General features: G+C 37.5%; 1 protein-coding gene across 4 annotated transcripts in view; it reads left to right on the top strand.

The window, feature by feature from the left end:
- The first annotated feature begins 2,256 nt into the window (after nucleotides 1–2,256).
- LOC307129869 (NLR family CARD domain-containing protein 3-like) overlaps nucleotides 2,257–21,644 on the top strand; it is a 32,286-nt gene continuing 12,898 nt past the window's right edge. For 3 of the 4 annotated variants that reach the window (XR_013816946.1, XM_079822663.1, XM_079822661.1), the window contains exons 1-5: nucleotides 2,259–2,338; nucleotides 3,557–3,636; nucleotides 3,913–4,017; nucleotides 12,055–12,141; nucleotides 14,301–14,384. Coding sequence is in view for 3 of the 4 variants with exons in the window: in XM_079822663.1 (XP_079678789.1) it covers nucleotides 3,587–3,636; nucleotides 3,913–4,017; nucleotides 12,055–12,141; nucleotides 14,301–14,384 (326 nt within the window). In the remaining variant the exon portion in view is untranslated. Of the gene's footprint in view, nucleotides 2,339–3,556; nucleotides 3,637–3,912; nucleotides 4,018–11,095; nucleotides 11,149–12,054; nucleotides 12,142–14,300; nucleotides 14,385–21,644 lie in introns of all 4 variants that reach the window. The other variant, XM_079822662.1, reaches the window with a different exon arrangement.

Genomic DNA, 21,644 nt, shown 5'->3' with positions numbered 1-21,644 from the left:
CCAAAGAAGCTAAAAAAAGCTTATAGGAGGGGGCCCATAGTTTATGAAAAGTAACGATGCAGACTAAGATATACACAGTTTCCACCTGTAACCAGATGATGAAGAGTCAGTGTATGTGTTAACATACATAACATTACATATGATACAATCATACACATACATCCCTGTAGTCCATGAAAAACAATTTTATATTAAATATAGGTTAATATGAAATGATTTACATGATTAATGATTAAACAGTATATAAATCAAAACTGCCAAACATTACCGAATGAAATGAGAACTGTGAAGCTTTGGGGTGTTGATGGATGTGATTTACCCCATCTATGTTTTGATCAGCGGGGAAAGAGTAAAGGTACAGGTACAAGTATATTTCAAGTAGCCTATAAAATTAACGGGTTAGTTCACCCAAAAATGAAAATGATCCCATAATTTACTCAGCCTCAAGCCATCTTAGGTGTATATGACTTTCTTTGTTCAGAGTGACGATCAAAATCAGAGTTATATTTAAAAATATCCTGGCTCTTCCAAGCTTTATAATGGGAGTGAATGAGGGTTGAGCACAAAAAAGCACATCCATCCATCATAAAGTAATCCATACGGCTCCAGGGGTTAATAAAGGCCTTCTGAAGTGAATTAATGCGTTTTTGTAAGTCATATTTATAACTTTATAAACTATAATCACTGGCTTCTGGTAACGGCTGTACGCGAGTCTAGTTCTGGCGGAAGAGTGACCTCTGACCCGACGCATGACGTAGGATGTAGGAGTAGCGTAAGCTCAGGTTAGAATAAACGCCTCTCACACTTAAAAAAAATAGGGTTGGGCAACAAACTCAAGCTCCTCCCATATTTCTCTTGAAAAACTCTTGTTTTGGACTTCTAATTCGTGAATAGTCTTTTGTTTTGCTCTATCCTCTGCGCTTCTGCGTTTCGACAATACGTCATGCAACGGGTCAGAGGTCACTCGCGTACGGCCGGCAGGAAGCCAGTGATTATAGTTTATAAAGTTATAAATATGGATATTTTTCTTACAAAAACGCATCACATTCATGTTTGGGTGAACTAACCCTTTAATACCTAAATAGGAACACTATAGTATAGTAAATTGCAAAATAATATATAAATAGCAAACTATAAGTATGATGATAAGTTCACTTAAAGAAACCTTACTAGTATACTTGCAGTATAAAATTAATAAACTAGTAGTAGTAGTAGTAACTGAGAGTATACTTCAAGGGGCTCTTTCATAAACTAAAAAAAAAGTGCTTCAAGTATTTAACTAGTAAACTATCAGTATACATGTAAGTCCACCTATAGTATACAAACAAAATACGTAGGTTAGTTGTAAACCAGTTGTAGGCTACTCAAAGTTTATTACTGTTACACATAAATATACTTTTATACCCTACAAAATGGGCCAATTTATTCCCAATTAGTACTGAGAGAAATACACTTACAAATAGGCTGTACTACATTGATATTGATATGCATATTGTGTATAGGCCTACTTAATAAAATAACCTTTTTACTTTTACTTTTGTATGGGTAAAGAGTGTACACACATAGTAAATTAAGCAATATTTAAATTTACTTTGTACGTACTGTTTTTACTACCATATAGGGCCTACATAACAGCAAGCACTTTCTTAAATCACCCTGCCAAGATCATTCATGTAATGCAAGCAGCATTAATGAAGTGCACACATGTATACAGAACTCTACAGGTAAATAATTCAACACAGCCTGTATTGTTAATCATGAATTACTTAAAAATGTTATTTGTCCCGTTTCTCACTTGAGTCTATAAAAAAAAAAAAACCTGGAACCTTTATTTGAAAATAATGCAACAACGCCACCTTCTGGCTACAATGAGTCATTAATACTACTAAACGAACAACAGTACGACATCAAACCATTAAAATATAGGCAAGGTAATATTAAAATCCAAAGAAAGGATTATCCTAGTAAGGAATATTTTAATAATTGCAATAGTTTATGTGATTTAGCACTGTGGTGGATCAGCTACGTAAATTTTGTCATGTGAATAATTTCAAACATTTCTGTGATAGAAACCTAAAAGAATCAAAATTGGTTTCCAAAACAGTTTTTCGATATTTTTTTTTTAGTTACGTAATTCAGTTATGTCCTTATGGTTAAACACTGACAGATTTTTTTAAAATGTGAAAGCACCCCTCTGAAGCTGCAATGGTTTTTCCACTGTTGTTATGACTTGTACCACTACCACATTAAGAAATCGAAAGTGAAAGTTTCTCGGGCAGCCATTTTGAAGCCTGCCAAAAAGAACTGCGTCACTTCTCAAGAAAGAATACAGACAAAAGTGAGTATCAAAGCACATCCTTAGTCACAAAAGCAATCGCGAAGATTGCTTTTAGTGTGCCTACATAGTGGTAGTGATTCTTCACCGTACAAAATCGAGCGCATTTACAGTTCTTGGGCGACGGAGCCGCGGTGACAACTATCATAGCTACTCGTAATCTTAATCTTTGTCCATTTTAGATTTGGATTTTTGAGTTTAAATCTGTTTATTAGCATACATTATTACATGTTTGTGTAGTGTGGGTAAGCCATTTATTTACGCGCTATTTATAGCCTATATAAATATTTCAGGCTGCTAAGTTTTACCTCAAAAATCTCACATAGGCCTAAAGTTAAATGCTATTTTCACACCACCACCCTTCACCTTCCTATATTAACAACGTCCATTAGCCTACAACGTTTTTTATTTTATTTTATTTTTTTAAAAACGTAAACGTATTTTTCTACATGCCATTACTAACCTCAGCAGTAAATGTGAATTGAATTTTTAATTATAAACCACTTGTAGCTATTCTTCATTTGTATACTGTTATGTTCTGCTTGTTAAGTTGCTCTCCAAGAGTAAATTAATACAATTATTTAAATTAAAAATTAATCTTTAAAATTAAATTAACCGTTTACTTACTACATACAATTGAAAATAATCATGGTAGCACAGCAATTAATGTCAGCAACCCATTAATACTTTCCGATGCGGCTAGCAGTCTCTAAATGAGGGTGTTGTTCCAAAAGGGATGGACATCATAACTCCGCCCCATATTTGGTCATACCAAGTCGATTCAAGTAATAGGGTGAACACAAAACTAACTTATGGTTGTGGTTGATTATGTGGAAAATATGAACAATAATGCAAAATGAATTGGTGGACAGCTGGCATTACTGTTGTTACAATTACAAAAATAAGTAACTTTAACATGGCTAATTCAATAATTTCTAATTTTATGATTTCATTTACGATTTTTTTTTTTAAGTCATCCTGTGTCTCTACACAAGTTTTGGGATGTTAAGATTTTGAAAACCCCTTTTATATGCAGTACAGTTCTGTCAGTAAAATATTGTATTTCTCAATACTGTTAGACATTTTCATTTTACATGTTTACATAACATTTTCAAAAAGAAAAAAAAACATAGCCTATTGTTTAAAATAACATGTATTATTATTATTATTATTATTATTATTATTATTATTATTATTATTGTGCCTTGTGTTTTGGTGAAGGTGGAAGAGATCCACCTATGCAGCTCCAATATGGATGACACTCAGACATCCAGTGATGAAGATACTCCTGCAGAAATCAGGTACTCTTATTAAAGACTTGAAATAGTGCATTTTAATACATCAGTAAAATGTCACAGTGACGTCAGGTAAAAAGATTTGCCTATTTATAGTATAATTGCATAGTACTTCAGGGACAAACATTTGTAAAATGTTATAATCTTATGTGGTAACCGTATGCTATGCAGAATAATTAACTCTGGAACACTGAATTAGTTAAATATATTGTAATGTGGACATAATGGGAAGCACTAATTATTTTAATTTAATGTGATTTTAATGTTTTTACCCTCTTACAGTTCAGTGGAGCAGAAAAAATCTGACTCACCAGAGCCCAGCTGTGTGTCCATGAAGAGTGACTGGTCTATGGAGATACCACTACATTTAAGTGGTGAAAGCACAATGTATGTACAATACTTTTGCATACATACAGTATATGCTATCAGTATTATGGAAATACTGTGGAAAAGCTGCAAACATTCCCTGTTGAAGAAATTAAGGCAGTGCAGGAGTGTCCATTCCTGCTCCTGGAAAGTTTAGCTTCAACCTTGTGTCTCATTTTGATAAAATTGATAATAATTTTTTCCACTCTTGCCTGTTTAAGGGTTAAAGATCATATTTTTTTATTAAAGGGGTAGTTCACCCAAAAAGGAAAAATCTGTGATCAATTACTCACCCTCATGTCGTTCTAAACCCATAAGACCTGTAGGTCCAACTTTATATTAAGTGTCTTTGACTTCTATGTCTGAACATTTCAATTAAAGGAACACTCCACTTTTTTTGAAAATAGGCTCATTTTACAAGCCCCCTAGAGTTAAATAGTTGAGTTCTACCGTTTTTGAATCCATTCAGCCGATCTTTGTATCTGGCGGTAGCACTTTTAGCATAGCTTAGCATACATCATTGATTCTGATCAGTCCATTAGGATCTCATTCAAAAAATGACCAAAGACACTTTCAATATTTTTCCTATTTAAAACTTGACTCTTCTACAGTTACATCGTGTGCTAAGACCAACTGAAAATGAAAAGTTGCGATTTTCTACACCTATATGGCTAGGAACTACTTTCTCATTCCTGCGTAATAGTCGCGGATCTTCGTGGCCGTACCATGGCTGCAGCAGCACAATGATATTACGCAGCGCATGAAAGTAGCCCCCAGCTAGGTAACTTTCAATGTGACCGGCACTAAGTTCGTGTAGTTGCAGAGAGAGTTTCAGGCTTGCAGCCGACAAATTGTGTTGTGGATTTACCTGTGAAATTAGCCATGGTTCTGTGTGTTGTTAAGGGCTGTGATAGTAAGTCGAAGGTGTATACTACCACCATGTTTCACAGAATACCAACGAATCATTGCGCCGCTGCAGCCATGGTACGGCCGCGAAGATCCGCGACTATTACGCTGGAATGAGAAAGTAGTTCCTAGCCATATAGGTGTAGAAAATCGCAACTTTTCATTTTCAGTTGGTCTTAGCACACGATGTAACTGTAGAAGAGTCAAGTTTTAAATAGGAAAAATATTGAAAGTGTCTTTGGTCAGTTTGAATGAGATGCTATCATGCTAATGGACTGATCAGAATCAATGATGTATGCTAAGCTATGCTAAAAGTGCTACCGCCAGATACAAAGATCGGCTGAATAGATTCAAAAATGGTAAAACTCAACTATTTAACTCTAGGGGACTTGTAAAATGTCTTGTATTAAAGTGTTCCTTTAATAATTTGATACAATGAACTTAAAGTGTACATACATGTTTTTACATAGTTTTTATATTTAAAACATACCTGCATGTAATTACAGCTGTAATTAATATAATTACATTGTTGACTCCGTTACCCTTTAAACCAAACCATACAACCAAACCAAACTTGGGTTTGAAACGACGTGAGGGTGAATAATTAATGACAGAAATAACCCTTTAAAGGGGACCTATTATGCCCCTTTTTAAAATAAATATGTAATAAATGTCTCAGGTGTTTCAGCTCAAAATACCCCATGGACCATTCATTACACCATGCTATAAATGCCCCTTTTTGGGTGGATCAAATACACGCTGTTAAAATACGCTGTGTGTAACTTACAATGCAAATGAGCTGCAGTTCCCCACCCCCTTTCCAGAAGAGGGCAGAGCCTTTACAGCTCATGTTTCGGATACTCCAGCAACAACAAATCAGGAGAACCAATATAACTGACACCGTAAATACCACGGGTGTAACGGCACATGAATTTGTCTCGAACCGTCATGGTTTAGACATCACGGTTCAGTGCATACAGATAGATGACAAAGTCAGTCACAGGCGATCCACACTCCAATCCAGAAGGGGGTGCATGCGGTAATGCAACGCTGTTTGCTAACAGCCACAACTGTAAAAAGAGCAGAAGAAGAGACTAGAGACAAAAAGAGTTCACATGGCATGCAGGAGCTTCAAAAACTGTTTTCGTTTATTTTATTTATTTTTTCAAAGCCCTTAAAGTCATATGGTGATTGTGAAAACAGAACACCTCACTTTTTATGGTGAAATTTTATATTTTTTTATGTTAATCAGGTCAATTTTGATCAAGAAAAATGCACTGTGGCTTTAAAGGGGTCATGAACTGGCTTTTTTAATTTTTTTATTCTGTTGTCTAATGCTGCGTTCACACCAAACGCGAATTGAGCGTCAAAATCGCGTCTACCGCGTCTAGTTTCACGCGCGAACATTTTGAATGCATTCGCGTGTCCGCAGAGAATTGGACGCGCGTAGAAATCGAGCGCTGGAAGAGAAATTGACGCGCGTTCAAGGCACTCCAGGAGAAACATGTCATAAAACACCACCCTGCCTCTTTTCATTTTCATTAAAAATATATATTAAGCATTAATAGCCACACAAATGTGGTCCAGGCAACTCCTACATTATCTTCACTGCATGTATGTTTAAATATCCTTAAAATATAAAGTTATGAAACTTCTCTTTGCCCTCAGTCAAAACGATTTGGCAGACAACAAATTATAGATTCATGAGAGCAAAGCTCGGCCGTTAGATCCACACAAAACAAACCACTACAGGACATCAGAGCCAGCGGCAAACGCCAGAAGGACTAGCCGAGGAAAGGCTGCCTTCGCCGGGGTTATGAGCAGTGATTGCCCGGTGATCGCCTGGATCTCACAACTCCAAAAACACAAGATTATTTTTTTTAAATAGGCGCTCTCTTTATAAATAAACCACAGATTTGAGCTTTAAACAACTACATTCCCACCTGAAAAAGTCTTAAAACTACATTTTGTGACACAATAGTACTATTTTTAATTTATGCAGGATTTCTCATACACGTCACTTTACCACGTGACAGCAGCAAGCAGGCTCCTGATTGGTTAACGCGGCGCGAATTGACGCCAAAGTTCAAATTTTTCAACTCGGGCGTCAGACGCGAATTCACTTCAAACGCGTGAATGCACAAAAGCACCATTCGCGTGTAACGCGTGTATCGCACAAGACGCTCAATTCGCGTCCAATTCGCGCCATTCGCGCGAACTGGACGCGCGAATGAGGCGGATTCGCGTCCTTCGCGCCGCGCGAAACGCGCCGCGAGACCTCCAGACGCGCGTCAACGCGCCTTTCCATTGACTTAACATTGAAATCACTCGCGCCAGACGCTCAATTCGCGTTTGGTGTGAACGCAGCATTAGGTCAACTTATTACGTTTGTGTGTTTTTTACATTCAAAACTTCATAATGAATAGGCAATTTTCTACCCTGGTTTTGAGCCTCTCTCATGGAACGCTCTTGTTTTTATGGGCGTGCCGCATTGAAGACTTGGAAGTAAACAACCACTGCTATGATTGGATAACAGTTTTGCATATTATAATGAGCTTCGGCTCCCCCGTCAATACACGTAGGTTTTGAAAACGTGTGGAAAAACAGAAACCGGAACGATTCGCCCACAGGGCTCGCAAAATGTGTTTATCAGACAGACACAGTGATTTATCTCTCATCCACCCGCAATTAATTGGAATGTTATTTTTTATTACTTGGCCCGCCCAATCTGTGGATATAATCGCAGAAAGTGCAACACTAACACACACACACACACAATCCAAGTACGTACATCAGCAAAACTTCAATGCTGACAAATCAGCATGTTCAAAACTTCCGCGATTGAATTTTTCAAATAGCAAGTCAAGAGAGTGAACAACGCATGTAAGATAGCCCGGTGGGCAGGCCAGTGATACATTTTGGTAGCCGGACTAGAAAACACATTAAGCCCCGAGACGTTTGACCCATAGTCGCAGACAAATCGCAGGACAATGTTACATGTCATGTGCGAGTCGGTGGGCGGGGCTACAGAATTAAGGTCTTTTCACACTGGATGCGATATTGACGCACAAATAATTCACGCGATGGTTTTATTTTTAGATCACCTGTTTTTGTAATGAGTGCTTCCACACCGAACGCGAATGTGCTATGGCGAAAAAAACTTTTATTTTTCCGCTTCGATGTCAATTTTTTTAAACTCTCGCAGTGACAGAAAAGGCTTAAACCAATCACATACAAAGAAACAAAGGTCACGAAATGTCCAGTTGATGTCACTAGCTATTCAATCAACATTAACCGTTGCCAGGTATTGCATTTCTCACGAGACAGTGTTTCCCACAGATTAGAAACCAATTTGTGGTGGTGGGCGGGCGGGCGGGCGGGTGGGTAATATGTGGTTGTTGATTGGCACAAATATTTCGATCTGGATTCAGTATCAATTAATATGTATATAGCCTACTGTACATATAAGGAAAAAGACGTTTGCCTTCTTAGCTCTATTTCAAACTATTTTAAATTATATTTGCTCACATTTATTAATATCTACTTGTGCTTGTATAAGTATCATAAAAAATATTAGGATGTAAGTTATAAACGTTTTACAATTTCACATTTAAAGAAATCTAGTGTTTGATCATGTCTAAATGTATTCAAATGCAAAACCTAAAAATAAGTAAGCAGTTATGATCTGCAATACTTTTTTGAGCAACTAGACTAGAAACATGTATATTTATTAGGGGTGTAACGATTCATCTACTACATCGATGTATCGATTTATTTTCCTACGATCTAACTACATCGATCTGTGCTCGGCAAGTTGGCCTTCCGGACGACATATATCGATCTAACATCGTTTTAAAAGGTAATCAATCGATTGTATCGATCATAGGAAATGACGCATTGGATTTAAGCACGTCAGACTTTAAATGGATGTTTTTTCTTAGCACTTTTAATGATAAAGGCGTTAAACGTTACTCGATTCAGTCTGCCTATCTGTGACATCATCGCAACGCACGCACCAGCAGCAGCGCTAAGAAAACAAAACAGCATGGCGGATGACAGAGGAGAAGCCAACCAGCGAGAAATTATCAAGTCACCAGGAGAAAGAGCTAAGTTAGTAACGTGTTACCTGTACTTTCAAACCTTGCTAAATGTTACCTGGGCATTCCTGACACCAGTGTGCCAGCAGAGCGAGTTTTTGTACTGCTGGCAACATATAGTGAACGCACAGACAAGTGTTCTGCGGTCAGATCATGGTGATATTTTTGAAAAAAAAATATGTAGAGTCATTGAAGAGTAGTTGGTTACATTTTATCTTTTGTTAAATATTGTTTGTTTATTAAACTGAGAGTAGTAGCAGGTTCAGCCAGTTTATTCAACCTGAAGAAATGTTGGTTGCACTTTATTTTTGATATTAATATTGTATTTGAATTATTTTAATGTTGAAAAACAACAGCAAAAGTAACAGGTACACCTACTATTAATTAAACCTGAAGAGAAGTTAGTTGCACTTTATTTTTGATATTAATATTGTAATATTATTATGTTGGATAACAAAAGCAGAAGTAGCGGGTTAACCTACTGTTGAAATGTTGGTTGCACTTACTGTGCTTTTATTGAAAATGTATTGAATATTGAAAATGAGAGCAGAAAAGGTTAACTTCCTGTTAATTCAACCTAAACTGTTGGTTGCACTTTATTCAAATAAAATTTGAATGCATTTGCCATTAATTGTTGTTTACTTGTTTGTTTATATCCATAATTAATTGATATACCGGATTCCCTTACAAGAAACAACAGGAATCTTGGAAACTTCACCTGCACTGACCAGTATCCAGATATTTATTTCAGTCACACAATTTTTGGCTAAAAAGTTACTGAATCGATTTCAGGTCACTGAATCGTTTCGGATCGTATCGTTCTAAATGAACCAAAATCGTCCTTGAATCGTATCGACAACCTCAAATCGTGATACGAATCGAATCGTTGTTAAAACGAATCGTTACACCCCTAATATTTATTAAAGAGCCATATAGGCACCTAAAGTGGGTAAACCATGGCATTACAAATAAAATTAATTATTTTTCCAGGTACATAATGACTCTAATTTGCATTGGATTTCTCCATTTTAACCTTAATTACTACACTAATTGTAATATAAATAAGAACAAATATTAGAAGTATTTATATTTTTATCTTATTCATTAAATGGTAATTAATGGACCACAACTATTGCACAAATAATAGGCCTATTTAGTACCAAAAGATCTCCTCAAAATATTGAATAAATATTATTAAACTAAAATATAGAACATTTATTTAATTGAAAAATAGTTAAGGTCTATGGTCACATTTGACCACCAATGAGTACAAGTGTGAGCAATTAATAAGGAATACCTGAGTGCTAAATACAAGAAAAACATTAACATTAATGTTAACAATGTTGCATCTCCATCACTCTCCATAATAAAATGATACTGTAAATGTGGTTGACGTAATAATCAATGCACACTATGCTGTACTGTTTACCAAAACTTGCAAATACCTGTATAGTGAAACTGTCTATCCATTCAAATGTATTGACACAGCGCTAGAAGTATTGAGCGCTCCGTGAACCACGTGACCGTGCGCGCCGCCGGGAGATGAGAGCTTTTCGCCTCTGGCTTTAACTGTTATCCCACATTAGCGCCAAAACGCTATTTATTTTTTTAAATTTATATTAAAACTTTTAAAAATGTAAAAGCTTAGACTTTGTTTAATAACAAAAGCAGGTTTGGCAATTTGAGAGCGAGAGATGCGCGTGAGTAACAGAGATGGAGGGAGAGCAGGGAAAGAAAGTGCAGCTGAACGAATACGCTGCGTGTTTTAAACAGAGCAAAAAAAAAAAATAACGACACGCAATATGTGGCGGCCGGTGTTGATTCTGTGGCGCACCGCCACAAATTAGTCTGTGTGGGAAACACTGCGAGATTACAGCTATAGTTGTAGTTACAGCTGTAGCTGTTTGGCCACTGTAGGCTACAGACAACGATTACATAACCTTTTGAGTTAAAAATCAGGGGGGGGGTTTCTAAACCTAATTTGTGTCCGTGACTATGGAAAGTCTGTGCCACTTAAATGTTTACATTGTGACTCAACTGGAAACACAGCAACTCCGGATCGATCGGTTCCTGAAGTGTGTGGTTTGTCTTGTCAGATGCGGAGCTGTCTCTGGAGGAGCTCCTCAAATTGTCCCACGGACATTCGAAAGTAAGTGCGGAACCGGCTATGATAAAGTTTTAGCTCCTGTACAAGATTAGCATACTCCCCTTCAGACTCTCTGTTCTTTAAGACTGGGTGCACCAAAAACCTTATTTTCGGTCTTTTAAAGAAAATGAAAAGCTCTTCTTCACTGGATGATGAAGTGTCCATGTTTTCTCAGCTGTTGCCGCAAATGTTTTGGAATTATGGAGCTCTGAAACGTCACAGACGCCGCAAATTCGTGTCGCAACTGATGTGAAACTATTCGCACACGAAATATTCGCTTCCCGCTTCGCTTTTCCATTACGCGTCCAGTGTGGAAGGGTCTTTAGGCGTTGTTCTTCTTCTGTTGAGGTGGCATTTCGCTGATCCCTGACGTCACAGGGAAGAACATTCGCAGATCGATCGTTTGCTGAGCCAGCTGTCTATAAAAGCTTTTCTTTGCTTTGACCAACAAGGACGTTTTCAGCTCTAAAACTTACAGGATATTCTTATATTATGATGACCTTTTATATATCAAAAGCTCAAGGGAAATTTCTCAATTCATGACCCCCATTAGTTCAGCATTAGCAGCACAGCAAAAATGGACTCTGTGACGAAACGATTGATGCACTGCCTCACTGTGCATAAGAGTCTTCATGTACTAATGGCATTAGAGTCATTGAAGACACGGGAGTAGTTTTATTTTTGAAAGAAATGAGCCTCAAAAATAGAACTGTGCGGTGTGAATGCTCTTTTTTTGCCTATTTTTGAGGCTCATTTCTTTCAAAAATAAAACTACTCCAGTCTTCAATGACTCTAATACATGAAGACTTATGTTCATTCTTACAGCCAACAGTTTGTTGTATATTATGTAATTATTTTAATTTAATGTGATTTTAGAGGTGCAAACAAATGTTTTTCACCCTCTTACAGTTCAGCCTCACCAGAGCCCAGCTGTGTGTCCATGAAGAGTGACTGGTCTATGGAGATACCACTCCATTTAAGTGGTGAAAGCACATCGTATGTACAATACTTCTGCATACATACAGTACATGCTATCAGTATTATAGAAATACTGTGGAAAAGCTGCAAACATTCCCTGTTGAAGAAATTAATCAGTGCAGGAGTGTCCATTCCTGCTCCTGGAAAGTTTAGCTTCAACCTTGTGTCTCATTTTGAAGGCTTAATTATTGATAATCATTTTCCACTCTTGCCTGTTTAAGGGTTAAAGATCATATTTTTTCATTAACGTGATAGTTCATCCAAAAATGAACTATCCCTTTAACGCAATTCATAGGGATGCTCTTTTCGGTTAATTTCCCCGACCGACAACCGCCGCTCATTATCCGATTATTAACCGTTAACTGATAAGATTATAATATTGAATTGGCATTAAATAAATATACAATTGACGAGTGTCTGTGACCCGTTAAAAATATTTTTTTTTCACGGGTTTATTTTACCGTGCAAACCGCAGCATACATAACAGATCCTGGATTCACACATTATCAAATGTTCATGCACCTGCAGCGTTTCTGACAACAGAGAAAAACAGAATAAAATATAAATGAAAAGCATAAAATATATGGTTTACTTTAGTAAACTTGACCAAAACCACACTACGAAAAGCCTTAAACAAGGCTTCAGATGGCACTGATGCCCCTGGAATACAGAGATAACGCCTTGCTAGAGCGGCCAGCCTTGGGAAGCGCCTTTCATTTGCTTTCCACCAGTCTAGAGCTTGTACTAGCCTACTGCTGTAATTTAATACCGCGTAGCATAATTTGCAAGTCGAAATGGTCCCACAGAATAGGCCTACTTTTTTTTCCATTGCCTTATTTTGCGAAATACGTCTGTGGTGTCCCGTGAGTTAACAAATACAGCATATTTTTCTTTAACCCTCTTGGGTTCTTCATTTATGGGTCACACTCGGGACCTTCGGGTCAAAAATGACCCGGAGGGCGGGATTAAGATAAAAAAGATTTGAGTAAAATCAATGAAATATATTTTGGTTCAATAATACTTTTTCTTTTCTTTTTTGGTGTTTTGAGATAATTTTATGATTTATAATTAATATTTATGCAATAATGACCCATTTTTTCCCATTGAATATGATAAATATATATATATATATATAAATTATATATTTTTTTATTAAAGCTGTATTTCATTTTAGAGTCAAGCCTAGGCCTCATGAAAGCAAGCAATTTTTTAAATGAGATCGGTGCCATCCGGTGGACACATTGAGCATTTTTATCACGCAATAGCACATTTTTACCACACTCAGGACCTTCGGGTCAAAAATTACCCCCATAGGAAATGAATGGGAAATTCGTTTTTTTTGTGCATACAATCTACAAATCAGCCCGGATGCAGAAAAAAAGGACTCAACAGTGAAGGGGTGAATCTCTAAAACATCAAGAGTGCAAAACAGACACACACACACACACACACTTATACACACAAAAACACACGCACACACAAATTAACGCGTACCATTCCAAAAGCTAATTGTGTTAAGAGATTCACCCCTTCACTGTTGAGTCCTTTTTTTCTGCATCCTGGCTGATTTGTAGATTGAATGCACAAAAAAACTCTGTATTTAATTTTTTTTTGTCAATTTCCCATTTATTTCCTATTGGGGGTCATTTTTGACCCCAAAGGTCCTGAGTGTGACTATTTTTTTTACGACCACTTAGACTTTTCAGATCCTGTCCCCAATTTGTTTGGGTGTTCATATACCAAGGACCAATAAAGTCACAAAGTTTCAGACCATTCTGATGAAGCTACGATTTTTAACATTTTTTATTTTAAAGAATTCGGGTCAGAAATGACCAAAGAGCCCCAGAGGGTTAACCATGCAGCAAAAAAAATAAATAAAAAATTACCGTTTAACTGATAGTATTAATCGGTCTAAATTCTTACTTTCGGTTAACGGTTAAACGGTCAATATGAGCATCCCTAGTAATTCAACATGGCACAGAATCTGGTCTTCACTCTGGCACAGTGTAGTCCAGCAGAAAACAATACAATGTTATTATTAACAACGACAATCATTAGTGAAGAACCCTTCTCCTTCTCTTTTTTAATCCTTAAAAAGTTGGTACATAAGGAGTAGCGGATCATGCGTGCTGTTCATTGTAATGCCTTGAATAATTCTCTTGATCTGATGTTCATAGAAAAAGATTAATGGACGGCAACATTTTACAATTACCAGTAGCCAGATGTGTGCCTGTGAAGTGTGATCAGCCAAAACGATTGAGGTATGGAAACATTTGTCGCCAGTACAGTTTATCTAGTTGTGCATTCTTACTACATTTTTATTGTCAGTATTTTGGTGTGTGCAATACTTCTTTTAATATATAATAAACTTGTTTATTAGTAATTTAATCTCCACCTGGGGCCTGATGTATAAACACTGTGAATGCACAAAAGGCATTGAAATATGCTTACACAATTTTTCAAACACATGTATTGGAATTTGAAAAAATAAAAATAGCATAAATATGTGAGCACACTAGACCGACAACGAGAGGATTCCTTGACACATGATAATTCTGCTTTACAATGTACTCTAAAATAGAACACAAAATATTTTCACACAAATAACGATCAATGATGCACACTTGACTGACTAAGATGGTTTAACTAATATATATATATATATACACAACCCCAAATCAGAAAAAGTTGGGACAGTATGGAAAACGCAAAAAAAAAAAGAAGTGATTTCTAAATTTACTTTGACTTGTATTTCATTGCAGACAAGATGAACACAAAATATTTCATGTTTTGTCTGGTCAACTTCATGTAATTTGTAAATATGTATCATTTCCTGTCATTCAGACCTGCAACACATTTCAAAAAAAGTTTTTACAGTAAAGCATTTACCACTTTGTAATGTTGCCATTCCTTTTCACAACACTTAAAAGACGTTTAGGGACTGAAGACACCAAGTGATGAAGTGTTTCAGGTGTAATTTTGTCCCATTCTTCCTGCAAACAAGTCTTAAGGTGGGCAACAGTACAGGGTCTTCGTTGTCGCATTTTGCGCTTCAAAATGCGCCACACATTCTCTATTGGAGACAGATCGGGACTGCAGGCAGGCCAGTCAAGTACCCGTACCCTCTTCCTCCGCAGCCAGGACTTTGTAATGTGTGCAGAATGTGGTTTTGCATTGTCTTGTTGAAATATGCATGGACGTCCCTGGAAAAGATGTCTTCTTGAAGGCAGCATATTATGCTCCAAAATCTCTATGTACTTTTCAGCATTAATGGTGCCGTCACAGAAGTGCAGGTTACCTTTGCCAACGGCACTGACACAACCCCATACCATGACAGACCCTGGCTTTTGGACTTGTTGCTGGTAACAGTCTGGATGATCCTTTTCTTCTTTGGTCCGGAGCACACGGCGTCCATTCCTCCCAAAAAATACCTGAAATACTGATTCATCTGACCACAGTACACGTTTCCACTGTGTGATGGTCCATCCCAGATGCCTCCGAGCCCAGAGAAGTCGATGGCGCTTCTGGACACTGTTAACAAAGGGCTTCCGTTTGAATTTGAATTTATTTTATTTGATCAGGGACAATGCACAGAAAAAACATTAGTCTTAAAAAGAAGAGATGTCATGCGCCAGGTTATAGCAAAAAATGCTAATTTCCACCCGCAGTCCCTGGACAGGTAGATGTTATAGGCCCTACGTACAGAAGTTCATAAAACATATACAGAATAATACATAAAATCATTACTTCACTCACATCATAAAAACACACTCCACTTCAGGAATCTATCACTCACTCACTCACTCACTCACTCACTCACTCACTCACTCACTCACTCACTCACTCACTCACTCACTCACTCACTCACTCACTCACTCACTCACTCACTCACTCACTCACTCACTCACTCACTCACTCACTCACTCACTCACTCACTCACTCACTCACTCACTCACTCACTCACTCACTCACTCACTCACTCACTCACTCACTCACTCACTCACTCACTCACTCACTCACTCACTCACTCACTCACTCACTCACTCACTCACTCACTCACTCACTCACTCACTCACTCACTCACTCACTCACTCACTCACTCACTCACTCACTCACTCACTCACTCACTCACTCACTCACTCACTCACTCACTCACTCACAATATACATTATTCATATAATAGTCAATTTAGTGCGTACAAATTTGCTTCAATAATAACCACTGTTTGGTCAGGCGTGTAAATGTACTATAGTTTGTGCACGAAATAATTTCATTTGGTAGAATATTCCAAAGATTCGCTGCTTTATAAAAGAACGATTGTTGACCATATGTGGTTCTACATTTTGGAACTCTGCACTCTCCTCTGACTGTCGACCGTGTGGTTCTAGAAATTCTCTCCGAATTTAGTGTGACAAATTTTCTCAATGGGGGAGCAACAGTGTTATGTATAATTTTAAATAAAGCAGAAATTTGATTATATTTAATAAGATTTTCAAAACTCAAGATGTTATATTTACTTTGTACTTTACAGTGATGGTACTGGCGAGGCTTCTTATCATGTATTTTTATGGCCCTTTTATACAGTGATTCAAGTAATTTTAACGATGTTTTACATGCCTGAGACCAACTGGACATGCAATACAGAAGATGTGGAACAATCATAGTGTTGAGATATATATTTGAGGCATCCGTAGTTAATGAATTTCTAATATGTTTATAGTTCATCAAATTAAATTTCAATTTGTTACTAAGATTTTTTATGTGACTTTTAAAACCAAGGTTCGAATCAATTATTAGACCTAAATATTTTGTTTCTTTTACATTTTTAACTGTTTGTCCATTTACTCGAATTTCCTGAGTTACTTGTAATTTACGTCTATTTGAAAAAAACATTGAGACTGTTTTTTCAACGTTTAAAGTCAAACAAGACGTATGTAACCATTGTGCAACTTTTTGCATCTCTTTTGATAATTTGTCAGCAACCTCCAGCTCGTTTTCCCCAGAAGTGAAGATAACCGTGTCATCAGCGTACATGATTATGTCAACGTCCGAACACACTGCAGGGAGGTCATTTATATAGATACTAAAAAGCAAGGGTCCCAAAATAGACCCTTGCGGCACCCCCATCGAAGTGGCTCTGAACGCAGATTGGATATTATTCACTTGTACACACTGATGTCGGTCGCTCAAATAAGATCTTATCCAATTTTGGGTGTGCTCAGAGAGACTATATTGATTTAATTTACTGTAAAGTATCTGATGATTGACAGTATCAAAAGCTTTACCCAGATCAAGGAAGACTGCTCCCACCACCCTTCCCCGATCCACATATGCCCGGATAGTTTCCACGAAGTAACAACAGGCGGAGTCTGTTGAATATTTCCGTCTGAAACCAAATTGCATTGGATTTAAAAGAGCTTGTGACTCAAAGTGGTAGGTCAGTTGCTCTGCCACCGTCTTCTCGAGCACTTTTGACGCAGCTGGGAGGATGCTTATTGGACGATAATTGTTCATGTCTTGTTTGTTCCCAGACTTAAATATCGGAGTGACAATCGCAGGTTTTAAAAATTGGAAAAATACCCTCACTAATCGATTGATTAATCATTAATGTCAAAGGATCAGAAAAGATGTCCTTATATTGTTTAAGAAAAGAAGTATCAAGTCCATAAATATCTTTTGATTTGCTATTGTTTAGCACAGTAATAATCTTCTCAACTTTAGTTTTGGTGATTAAACTAAGATTAAAATCAGATTTGTCACTGATTGTGAGAGGGAAGTGAGCAATGCGAAAATTATGAGCCATTTTTTGAACATTGTTTAAAAAATAATTATTAAAATTTGATGCTATTGCAAAAGAATCATCAATAATTTTTCCCTCTATATTGAGACAAATATTCCCACATACTGACTTTTCTTTTCCAATCAATTTATCAATAGTTTTCCATATTATTCTACTATTACCTTGTGCATTTCTAATGATTTCAAGAAAAAAACTGGCTTTGGCCTTTCTAAGCTCAGCTGTAACTTTATTTCTTTGACTTGTAAAGAGGAGTCGATCCGTTGTTTGTCCTGATTTGAGAAATGTTTTTAGCGCCATATCTCGCTTTTTCATCATATCCCCAATAGTTTTATTGAACCATGGCAAGTTTCGTTTTGAATGTCGCTTTCTTTGATTCTTTTTTGTATATTTGCTTAATATGTCATTTACAGCCAACATAAGATCGTGACAGCCCTGTTCACAAGATTTTTTCTCCAGGATGTCTGCCCACTTTGTTTGTATTAAATCTTTTTCCACCAGTTATAAATCTTTCTTTGGAATGAATGTAATATACTTTTTACTATTAATTTGATTTTCATTCTTGCACCTTGTTTTTATCAATTTTCTAACTACTAAGGTTAAATTGTGATCAGACATGCCTGTAATTAAGTTATAAGTTTTAATTATTCTCTCAGGTTTATTTGTCAGTATTAAATCTATTAAAGTTTGAGAGGATCTTGTTATACGAGTTGGTTTACTTAATAATTGTGTCATTTGAAAAGGTTTTGTTATTTCTTTAAGTTTGTTTCTACATGATTTCTCAAACCAATTTAAACCAATTTAGACACAGTACAGTTTTAACTGGCATTTGTGGATGTAACTACGTATTGTGGTACTTGACAAAGGTTTGCCAAAGTAGTCCTGAGCCCATGTGGCGATATCGCTTATAGATGAATGACGATTCTTGATGCAGTGCCGCCTGAGGGATCGGAGATCACGGTTGTTCAGCTTAGGCTTGCGCCCTTATCCTTTACGCACTGAAATTCCTCCAGATTCCTTGAATCTTTTAATTATGTTATGCACTGTTGAATGTTAAATATCCAAATCTCTTCCTATCTTTCTTTGAGGAACATTGTTTTTAAACATTTCAATAATTGTCTCACGTATTTGTTGGCAAACTGGCGATCCTCGGCCCATCTTTGCTCCTAAAGGATTAGACCTTTCTTGGATGTTGCTTTTGTACCAAATCATAATTACAATCACCTGTTGACATCACCTGTTTCAAATCACATCATTATTTAACCATTTTACCTCACTAGCCCTAAATTGCTCCTGTCCCAACTTTTTTTGAAATGTGTTGCAGGTCTGAATGACAGGAAAGGATGCAAGTTCTTCCACTTAGAAATCATGGAGGGGTCTGAAATTGTCATCGTAGGTGCATGTCCACTGTGAGAGACATAATCAAAAATAAAAAATCCAGAAATCACAATGTATGATTTTTTAACTATTTATTTGTATGATACAGCTGCAAATAAGTATTTGAACACCTGTCTATCAGCTAGAATTCTGACCCTCAAAGACCGGTTAGTCTGCCTTTAAAATGTCCATCTCCACTCCATTTATTATCCTAAATTAGATGCACCTGTTTGAGGTCGTTAGTTGCATATAGACACCTGTCCACCCCATACAACCAGTAAGAATCCAACTACTAACATGGCCAAGACCAAAGAGCTGTCCAAAGACACTAGAGACAAAATTGTACACCTCCACAAGGCTGGAAAGGGCTACGGGGAAATTGCCAAGCAGCTTGGTGAAAAAAGGTCCACTGTTGGAGCAATCATTAGAAAATGGAAGAAGCTAAACATTAGGGGTGCTCCGATCATGATTTTTGGGGCCGATCACCGATCCCTGATTACTGGAAGCTGTATCACCCGATACCGATACCGATTACAGGGTCTATTTGAATCCTTCTATTTATCATGTAGCATTATTTATAAAAACTATATTTAACAACAATGAACATTAAGTATTACAATTAAGAGAAGACAACGTATCATGAATTGACAACTGTATTTATTTGCAAACAACATGTCCAGCATATTAACTTAGCTGCCTGTGCTTGGTTATTGGGAACAGCTTAGGGCTTGACAAATACAACTTTCCAGTAGAATATAAAATTTAAAAAATATAAAAGACAGAACATCTGCAAACAAAAAAAACAGAAAAACTGTAACAACAAAAAAGGCTATAGCAAAACTATTGTTGTTTTGAGTCAGTCAGCCATCAGTTTTTCTAATACACACAGGTGCACAGCAACAAAAAATACAGATAATTAACAACTTCCATATCTGTATCTATCTTTAACTTCGCTTTTTTCTGGGATGCTCAGTCAGATTTTCTGGGAATTTAGAGCGGTAGAGAGAGAGAGAGAGAGTGAGGTAGAGAAAGAGAGAGAGGGGATAGAGATGATTAGATTCATATCTCCCAAGCTTACTTCTTAAGAACCAATGGCAGATTTTTCTTAATAAATATAAGCATCTCTGCATTTTTGGCTGACAGCTTGTTCCTCTTTTCATCTATAATATTCCCTGCTGTGCTAAAAAGTCGCTCGCTATCAACACTTGTGCGCGGTGCACAGAGGTAGGTTCGTGCTGCTTGTGCGAGAGCTGGAAAGCGGCTTTTATTGTTCTGCCAATAAACAAGTGGCTGGCTGCTTTGTGGGATAACTGGCTCTGACAGGTAGAGATTCAATTGCAATGATGCTGAGGTGCTGATGACACTGCCACCACATTCCCGATCTCCATCCAACAACTCAGCATACATAGCATGCAGGGAGTCAGTTCGTGGTACTTTCTCTGGGGGTCCGGACCCGCTTGCAGCCAAACTTACCTCACCATCCTGCTGCTCTAGTCCAGTGGCCAGCGGAAGATTCCAGCGGAATCTTTTCTTGACTGCTTCCAACAAAGTGGCTTTTGAGGTTTTTACACCGTGGTCCGTCTCTGCTGTCTTCTCGAGAAGACGAGTTAAAGCTCTGATGGATGGTATAAAATCTGCAGCCGACGCAGTTGATGAACTGATCTGTTGCGTGAGCTCTTCAAATGGGGCGAGTAGAGAAATCATATTTTCTACTAATTTCCACTGGCTGCCGGTGAACATGGAGGGTAAGTCATAGTCGTGACTAACCTTCAAATGTCTGATGAGGTTGGTGGTGTTAAAATGTTTTGCGTTCTTTCCTCCTCGTGGGATTTGCTTGGTACACACATTGCAGATTGCTAATGTAATGTCTGTTTCACACACTTTGTAGAATTGCCAGACCGGTGAAGCCATTTTTAGCGCGCATAAAATATTGTCTCGCGAGTTTTGCGTCATCTGATCGGCTTTTCTGGATCGGCCTTTATAGAGACCGCCGATCAAACATCCCAAAGCAATTATCGACCGATTATGATCGGCGACCGATCAATCGGAGCACCCTTACTAAACATGACTGTCAATCTCCCTCGGACTGGGGCTCCATGCAAGATCTCACCTCGTGGGGTCTCAATGATCCTAAGTAAGGTGAGAAATAAGCCCAGAACTACATGGGAGGAGCTGGTCAATGACCTGAAAAGAGCTGGGACCACCGTTTCCAAGGTTACTGTTGGTAATACACTAAGACGTCATGGTTTGAAATCATGCATGGCACGGAAGGTTCCCCTGCTTAAACCAGCACATGTCCAGGCCCGTCTTAAGTTTGCCAATGACCATTTGGATGATCCAGAGGAGT

This window comes from Gobio gobio (genome assembly GCF_949357685.1).
Source record: "Gobio gobio genome assembly, chromosome: 8".
NCBI lineage: Eukaryota > Metazoa > Chordata > Actinopteri > Cypriniformes > Gobionidae > Gobio > Gobio gobio.
This window is presented reverse-complemented; position numbering and strand designations above follow the sequence as displayed.